Source organism: Hemitrygon akajei, chromosome 13 (assembly GCF_048418815.1).
Source record: "Hemitrygon akajei chromosome 13, sHemAka1.3, whole genome shotgun sequence".
Taxonomy (NCBI): domain Eukaryota; kingdom Metazoa; phylum Chordata; class Chondrichthyes; order Myliobatiformes; family Dasyatidae; genus Hemitrygon; species Hemitrygon akajei.
Genome location: NC_133136.1, coordinates 13,679,701 through 13,689,109, shown reverse-complemented (window position 1 = coordinate 13,689,109; position 9,409 = coordinate 13,679,701). Strand labels below are relative to the sequence as shown.

General features: G+C 43.2%; 1 protein-coding gene across 4 annotated transcripts in view; it reads right to left on the bottom strand.

Moving 5' to 3' along the window:
• Window positions 1-5,933: 5,933 nt before the first annotated feature.
• Window positions 5,934-9,409, bottom strand: part of LOC140737650 (mucosa-associated lymphoid tissue lymphoma translocation protein 1-like) — a 120,292-nt gene continuing 116,816 nt past the window's right edge. For all 4 annotated transcript variants that reach the window (XM_073064170.1, XM_073064167.1, XM_073064168.1 and 1 more), the window contains one exon: window positions 5,934-8,414. In XM_073064170.1, the coding sequence (XP_072920271.1) occupies window positions 7,839-8,414 (576 nt within the window). In that variant the 3' untranslated portion in view covers window positions 5,934-7,838. The remainder of the gene's footprint in view (window positions 8,415-9,409) is intronic.

The window sequence follows — 9,409 nt, the reverse complement described above, 5'->3', positions numbered from 1 at the left end:
GGGCAGGTAATGTTGAGGAAACAGGTAGGCTGCAGAAGGACTTAGACAGATTAGCAGAATGGGCAAGAAAGTGGCAAATGAAATACAATGTTGGAAAATTCATGGTCATGCACTTTGGTGGTAGAAATAAGTGAGTACACTATTTTCTAAATGGGGAGAAAATCCAAAAATCTGAGATGCAAAGGGACTTGGGAATCATTGTACAGAACACCCTAAAGGTTAACTTGCAGGTTGAGTTGGTGATGAGGAAGCAAATGCCATATTAGCATCATTTCAGAGGTCTGGAATACAAAAGCAAAGATGTGATGCTGAAGCTTTATAAGGCACTGGTGAGGCCTCACCTGGAGTATTGTGAACAGTTTTGGGCTCCTCATCTAAGAAAAGATGTGCTGGCATTGGAGAGGGTCCAGGGGCAGTTAACAAGGATGATTCCAGGAATGAAAGGGTTATCATACGAGGAACGTTTGATGGCTCTGGGTCTGTACTCGCTGGAATTTAGAAGGATGAAGGGGGATCTCATTGAAACCTTGCAAATGTTGATAGTCCTTGACAGAATAGATGTGCAAAGGATGTTTCCCATGGTAGGGGAATCTAGGACAAGAACCTCAGGTTAGAGAGGTGTCCATTTAAAACAGAGATGCAGAGTAATTTCATTAGCCAGCGGGTTGTGAATTTGTGGAATTTGTTACCACAGGCAGCTGTGGAGGCCATATTGTTGGGTGTATTTAAGGCAGAGATTGATAGGTTTTTGACTGGATACAGCACCAAAGGTTACGGGGTGAAAGCCGGATAATGGGGTTGAGGATGGGAGAAAAGAATCAGCCATGATTGATTGGTGGAGCAGATGGGCCAAAGGGCCTAAACCTGCTCCTTTGTCTTACGGCTTTATGGTCTTATATCAAAGATCTGGATGCTGATGTGATAAACTGGGTTAGCAAATTTGCAATGAAACTAAAATTAGTGGTGTAGCGGACAGTGAGGAAGACAATTGACGCTTGTAGCAGGATCTGGACCAGCTGGAGAAAATGGGTTGAAGCATGGTAAATAGAATTCATACAGACAAATGTGAGGTGTTGTACTTGGGAGGACTAACAAAGGTAGGGCTTACAAGGTGAGCAGGAAGACACAGAGGAGTGTGGTAGAACAGAGGGATATGGGATACTGATCCATACTTCATTGAAAGTGCTGTCACAGGGTCGTAAAGGAAGCTTCCGGAACATGGGCCTTCACAAATCAATGCACTGAGTACAGGAGCTATGATGGTGTGTTGAAATTGTATAAGATGCTGATGGGGACAAATTTGGAGTATTTAATGCAGTTCCGATTACCAACTATAGAAAAGATACCAACAGATTGAAAGAGTGCAGAGAAAATTTACAAGATTGTAGCTGAAACTTAAGAACATGAATTATCTGGAAAGGCTGAGCAGGTTAGAGTTTTATTCTCTCAAATGTAGAAGATTGAAGGGAGGTTTGATAGCGGTATATGCAATTATGAGGTATATAGACAGGGCAAATGCAAGCACTGTTCCACTGAGGTTGGTGGAACCTGGAACTAAAGGTCATCGGTTAAGGGTGAAAGGCGAAATATTTAAGGGGAACTTCACTCAGAGGGTGCTGTGAGTGTGAAACGGGCTGCCAGATGGAGTGGTGGATGCAGGTATAATTTTAACACTTAAGAGAAATTTGGCTAGGTAAGTGGTTGGGAGGGGTATGGAGGGCTATGGTCCAGGAGCAGGTCGATGGGACTAGGCAGAGTAATAGTTTGGCACTGATTAAATGGACTGAAGGGCCTGTTTTTGTACTGTAGTGCTCTATGACTCTATAACAACTTCTTCCCCTTCACCATCAGACTTCTGAACAGTCCTTGAACTCATGAACACGGCTTTGTTATTCCAATTTTGTAAGTCTAGTGATGCTTGTGCCTTGCAGTGTCCTGATGCCGAAAAATGACACATTTTACAACGGACGTCAGTGGTAATAAACCGGACGTCAGATTTTGCGTCTGAACATCATTTTAAAAAGGAACAGAATTAAGAGCTCAGGGGCACCTCAACCACCAATAAAACAAACTTCTCATTTTTGATGCTGTTACATTTTGTATCTTTAATATTAAATTCGGTAACAATATTTTTATGGAAATGACAACCAGCAGCAATGCTAAATTCTCCCTGATGTAAGTGTTGAGCTGTTGGATGTCTCTGCTCCCGGCACTTGTGGTATATTATTAATACAATAGGCTGTCAGTACAAATTACATCAACTAAATGAAAGGGTTAACATATGAGGAGTGCTTGATGGCTCTGCTCTCTGACTGAAGTTTAGAGGAATGGTGGGGGGAGGGGAGATTTCATTGAAACCTACCGAATATTGAAAGGCCTAGATAGAGTGGATGTGGAGAGGATGTTTCCTGTAGGTGGGGAGTCTAGGACCTGAGAATAGACGGATGTTCCTTTAGATGTGGAGGAATTTCTTGCGCCAATGGGTGGTGAATCTGTGGAACACTTTGCTGCAGACAGCTTTGGAGGCCAAGTTATTGGGTGTATTCAAAGTGGATGTTGATAGGTTCTTGATTAGTAAGGGCATCAAAGGTTACGGGGAGAAGATAGGAGAATGAGGCTGAGAGGGATAATAAATCAGCCATGATGGAATGGCGGAGCAGACTCAATGGGCTCAGTAGCTTAATTCTGTTTTATAAATATTGCTTGTTATGCAAAGTAGGATCTGTAGACCCGCAATTGTCTGTGCTGTATTGATCTCTGATGGAGATAGCAGGACTTGAATCAAGGCAGTACAGTAGCGTGGCATTTAGTGCGATGCATTACCCATGTTGAATCCCTGCCTCTGTCTGTAAGGTGTTTGTACCTCCTCCCCGTGATGGCATAGATTTCCTCCGGGCACATCGGTCTCTTCCCACGTTCCAAAGCCGTACGGGTTGGGGTTAGTAAATTGTGGTCAGTGCCAAAAGCACGGCAACACTTGCAGGCTGCCCCCAGCACGTCCTCAGACTGTGTTGGCCATTGATACAAACGACACACTTCACTGCATGCTTTGAAGTTTCGAAGTACATGTGACGAATAAATGTAAACTTCAGTGAGATAACTGGCAAGAAGGAATAACTTACTCTGAAGAGAAAGGAACGTGGAACAGAAAACATCGAGCAGTACAGGCCTTTCAGAATAGAGCAGAATAGAATAAGACCATGAGATATAGGAGCAGAATTAGGCCATTTGGCCCATCGAGTCTGCTGTGCCATTACATCATGGCTGATCCACTTTTCCTCTCAGCCCCAGTATCCTGCGTTCTCCCCCATATCCCTTCATACTCTGACTAATCAAGAATCTATCAACTTCTGCCTTAATTATAGATTAAAAACTTGGCCTCCACACTGCCAGTGGCAAAGAATTCCACAGATTCACCACCCTCTGGCTAAAGAAATTCCTCTGAAAAGGATGGACCCCTATTCTAAGGCTGAGTCTTCTTGTCTTAGACTCTCCCATCATAGGAAACATCCACTCTATCAAGGCTTTTCACCATTTGATAGGTTTTAATGAGGTTACCCCTCATTCTTCCGAATTCTAGTGAATACATGCCAGAGCCATCAGACACTCTTCATATGACAAGCCATTCAATCCTTGAATCATTTTCATGAACCTCCTTTGAGCCCTGTCCAGTTTCAGCACATCCTTTCTAAGATAAGGGGCCTGAGAAGGTATAATTGTGTGCTTGCCTGCACAAATCCTTCTGCAAACTGCTGAGAAGTGCTTGCTCTTGCTGATAACATCATGCACTATTAATTTATATGCCATGACACTCAGGGATTTGGGCTATATTATACATATTTGTGTGACTGTATGTTTACTGCTATCTTATATATGCTATATGTGCCTTGTACTGTGTGTGACTGTTGGTACAGTGTACAGTACCTTGGCCCTGGGGTAATGCTGTTTGTTTGGCTGTATTCATGGACATTCATGTGTGGTTGAATGACAATTAAGCTTGAACTTGATTGTGTTTTCAGGACTGTTTTATTGATAGATTTCCAATCCTTGAACTTTTATCTTCTAAAACCAGCCGCTCCTCCATATATGCAGGCTCACGGACTGTTTAGACATAAATCAGATGCCTGTAACCTGGGGAGAACCTGTTCAGCACATCAATTAAAAATGGCATCTGACTACCTGGGGATTGCCCCTTCTTTCAGAAGAGTATCAATTCGTTAACTGCAGGTAAGCTGACTCTGGTTTAAGATGATGTTGCTGAAACATGGCAACGCCTTACTGACAGGAAACAAAACTGCTAACTACTCTGTTAATCACAATTCTCCTGGGCAATGATCACTGCAATTAATAGCCCATAAGTTGTTTTTCAGAATTCAGCTTTTGAACCAGCTGTACTACCTGGCATTTTTGCAATGTGAACTGAGGTCTCGAGGTGTGGCATGGATGAGCCAAAACGAGGTGGTGAGGCCAGGGCCCAAGAATGAGGAATGAGCCAGTGCTGGGGCAGATTTGGAGACGATTCAAATCAGCAGATCTGAGGCAAGGCAGAGTTGAGGCAGCGGAGCCTGGGCTTGAGATGGAGGAACAAGCCGATGTTTGACCTATTTGAGCACCAGGCCAGCTGTAAGCTCAATTGAGATGCCAGGGTATGGGTCTTTGAGTGTCTCTAAGCGGCAGGACCCATATCTGACTGTAGGGAATGAGCCGAAGTTTGGCCGAAATAAGCACCAGGCCAGTTTGAAAAGGTCATGGTGTTGGGTCTGGGCCAGTGACCAGCTCACTGATCCGCGAGGTTTACTCATCTCTGTGCTGAGCTGAAGCTGTGGCCTGCAACTAATGGGCTCCTCATCCAGTTGCAGCCATGACTGGCTTCATGGCTGTGATCTCACTTTCCTGAACTTTAGTTATGAATGTTATTTGCTTGCTTTTTATTGTGTGCATGATTTGTTCTTTTTTGTGGACATTGGGTGTATGATGGTCTTTTTTAATGGATTTCTTTGTTTTGTAACTGCCTGTAAGAAAATGAATCTCAAGGTTGTATATAGTATACATACTTTGATAATAAATCTACTTTGAGCTTGCTTTTGTCTAATTTGTGACTGTTTGTAGAAGCCACTCCTGTCAGCCAGGAGAAGCCATTGGAATATACAGTCATATTCATTGGATTTCCTTAGCCCATAAGACCACAAGACCTAGGAGCAGAATGAGGCCTTTTGGCCCATTGACTCTGCTCAGCCATTTCATCATGGCCGATATATTATCCCTCTCAACCCCATTCCGTTTGCCTTCTCCCCATAAGCTTTGACATCCTCACTAATCAAGAATTTATCAGCCTCTACTAAGTGTAACAAATGACTCGGCATCCACAGCTACTTCGGCAAGAGTTCCACAGAATCATCACCCTCTGGCTGAAGAAATTCCTCCTCATCTCTGTCCTAAAGGGACACCCTTCTATTCTGAGGTTGTGATCTTCGACTCCCCCACTGTAAGAAACACCCTTTCCATGTCCACTCTATCTAGACCTTTCAATATTCAGAAATGAGATTGCAATGAGATCCCCCAATTCTTCTAAACTCCAGCAAATACAGGCACAAAGCCATCAAGCGCTGCTCCCATTACCCCTTTCACTCCCGGGAGTCAATACTAAAAATAGAACTGCTACAGTAATAGCATTAGATAAGAGCATCTGTTTATCCTGAACACTTTTCCATCCGAAGATCAGTGCAATGTTTTGACAGATGTGGATTTAAGTTTACTTGTAAAACTGAGAAATGGAGACAATATAATGAAGTGTGGGTTAAAGGTTTGGGAGTGTGGTGTTCCACCATATTGTCTGTTTACTTCACTGTTGATTTCAAATACAGCCCAGGATAGACATCCTCTGCTGATGCAGGGGTAGTTATGTGAAACATAGAAACATAGCTTTGAGCCAATTCTTTGATGTTATTTATTTATTTATATTTAGAGATACAGTGTTTAAAAGGCCCTTTTGGCCCAATGAGCCACGCTGACCAACAAACTACCATTTTAACACTAGCCTAATCACAGGGGTAGAGATACATCTCTACCGAAGGAGGTGTAAGGCGCTCTTTTCCTCCGCAAGCCTGGAAGTCACCCTTGGGCGAGGTGTAGCACATACTTAGTCCCCCTGATCAGGGTCACGTAAACTCTTGGGAGCCGCTGGTACATATCACAAGTCCTGGTTATGTGACCACTGACGCCAGGCAGACAATCTCTGACGAGTGCTAATAATATTTAGAGTCACTATTATAAAGACACTGCCCAGAAGAAGGCAATGGCAAGCTTCCCCTGCAGAAAAATTTGCCAAGAACAATCTTGGTCATGGAAAGACCATGATCACTTATGTCATACTTCACAGCACATAACGAACGAGTAAATCACAGGACAATTTACAGTGACCAATTAATCTACTAACCAGTACGTCGTTGGACAGTGAGAGGAAACCAGAGCACCCGGAGGAAATACACATGAACATATGGGGAATGTATAAACTCCTTACAGGCGGTGCCAGAATTGAACATTAAACTCCAGAAAGCACCGAGCTGTAGTGGCATGGTGCTGACCGCTATTCTACCATGTTACTTCACTTTAATTGCTCACAAGAATAAGTGAGGTTGGAAATGGAAAAGCATAAGAATAAAAAATTGCAAAATATTCTGTGAAAATTTTAAGAAGTATGATTTAAAATGAAGGAAACAATTTAATGCTATTTATTAAACATGTACAAAACCTACATTTTGATGCGGTTGCGTGATTCAGTGATCCAGTCTGTTTCAATCATTACAAGCCTGTTACATTATTTTCTTTGTCTTTCCAAAGCTCTCCTTTGTGATTCAGGCAACTTCAGGTCCTTGCCCTTCTAGGTAGCCAATGCTAGTGGAACGTATCTGCTGGGAATTCTCTATTGACTTCAGCATCAGGATCCTGAACTGACGTGAATAACTCCACTTATCTCGACTTTGAACTGATTCCACAACCTTTCAGGAATTCTGCAGCTCATGTTCTCAGATCTTTAAAGTTATTTGCATAATTGGTCAATTTTTGCATATTGGTTGTATGTACAGGCGAGCGAGGCTCCACCGTCTCCCACACTGCCCCATTCCAACCAATTTTTACAGAAGCATCATAGAGAGGGTCCTGACCAGCTGCATCATTGTCTGGTATGGGATTTGCAAGACATCCAAAAGCAAAACCCTACAAAGGATTGCGAGGATTGCTGAGAGGATCGTTGGGGTCTCCCTCCCACCTATCTGAGATATTTATCAGGAGCACTGCGTACACAGGGCCCTTTGCACTGTCAAGGATCCCACCTATTCATCCCTTAATCTCTTTGACCCCCTACCATCAGACAGGATCAGAACAAAGACTGTTGGGTTGGGAGACACCCTTCTCCCCAAGGCTGTGAGACTACTGAACTCCCAGCCACCCCCCCAGGTCTCATCACGTATGAAGTGCCAGTAGCGTTATACTGTTTGCTTTTTTTAACGTGTTGTAAATGAACATTATTCTGAATATCAGTCTTCTGGAATATGTTTTATTATTTGGTAATGTTACTTTCTGTGCTGTGTGTGAGTTCTATGTGCCGTGTTGTGCAGCCAGGTCTGGAGGAATGTTTTTCTGCTTGGCAGTAAACATGTATGTGGTTGAATGGCAATAAATTTGAGCTAGAATGTGAACTTGATAAGTTCTATTTGTATTTCTTTATTTTCCCGTAAAGGCCTGCAAGAAAATGAATCTCAGGGTAGTCAGGGTGACTTCGATAACATATTTACTTTGAACTCTATAATAAATTTACTTTGAACCTTGACGTACATATTCTACATCTTTTTTCTCCTAGTAGGGATCCAACCTTGGACGCTTGTTAAATCCTCTACAGGGTATTCAGAAGAATTCGTGCATTTCAAATCAGTGAACTGAAGATAGCTGGAGAATTCAGAAGGCAAATCATTGATATCATTCTCGACAGGGACGTTGATTTCTCTTACGTGGCTACCGCAGCACTGATCCCCTCCTGTCGTGTACGCATAGGAAGCATATGTACAGCTACTGGAAAGGGCAGTGCATCCCATGGCACCCATCATGGCTGGATTCGGGTTGTAAACCCCGAGGTGAGAGTTATTTTGGAAACGCTGGCTGTGGTGGTGGTGGTAATGATCGAACTCCGAACAACAAGCCGGGCTTCGGACTGGACTGTGCGAAGGGCTGTGTGCCGGGCTGTGCGATGGGCTGTGAGGCATGGGACAGGTCACAAAACAGCTATTCCTCCTGACCACACGGTGGATGTCCAGCTTGGCGATGAGGGGCTTCCCCACGTCCACCTCCTTGGCTTCTTCCACAGGCTCATCCAGTCCCTGGTACTGGTAGCGAAGGCACACTGTGAACACCAGCCGCTCCTGCAGCAGAAGAAAATGGAATGAGATTTTCACTTCCTCTCCCATTTCCACTTCAGAGTACCTAAAAACATCTTACAATTGGACAGCATTCAAAAGTTAACAGCCCAAGAAAAAAAAAAGGAAATCTAAAATAAAAAATCCGTACACTGGTTTTCACATGCGTGTTCATTCTGAGCACAGTATTGATAAGATGGTGGCACGTACAAATTGCTGGAAGATCTCAGGGGGTCTGGCAGTATCTATGGAATGGAATGAGCAGTCACCATTTCAGACTGAGACCCTTCATCAGAGTATCTTTTGTAAAAGTCTCTAACTGTACAAAATACTGACTGAAGTGTCATATACCTTTGTTTTGTAACCTGCTAGTGTAATAATACAAGCCCCCTCTAATAACACCACAGTGTGAATAGGTACACAGAACATAGAACTACACAGCATGGTACAGGCCCTTCAGCCCATGATAGTGTACTGACCTTTTAACCTACTCTGAGATCAACCTAACACCTCCCTTGCACATTGCCCTTTATTTTTCTCTCTTTCATGTACCTCTCTGTTTCTTAAACGTCCCTAATGTATCTGCTTCTACCACCACTCTTGGCAGTGCGTTCCACGTATTTAACACTCTTTAATAAAAATACTTACCTCCAAGTGCCTTAAAGTTATGTTCCCTTGCATTAGCCATTTATGCCTTGGGAACCGTCTCTGGCTGTCCGCTTGATCTATGCCTCCTACCATTTTGAACACCTCTATCAATTCACCTCTCAAACTCCTTCTCCCTGTATCCAAAGGTAGTTAAATCATATTGCAAAATGGAAAATCGATCAATTGTTGGTGATGTGCCACGTTTTTCAGCTTGTTAAGGGTGACATTGGATTCGATTTGTAACGGCTCAGTTGTTGACTTTGCTGACAGGAAAATAGATGTTTGTAATAGATCACAAACAAGAGGAAATCTGCAGATGCTGGAAATCTGAGCAACACACACAAAATGCTGGA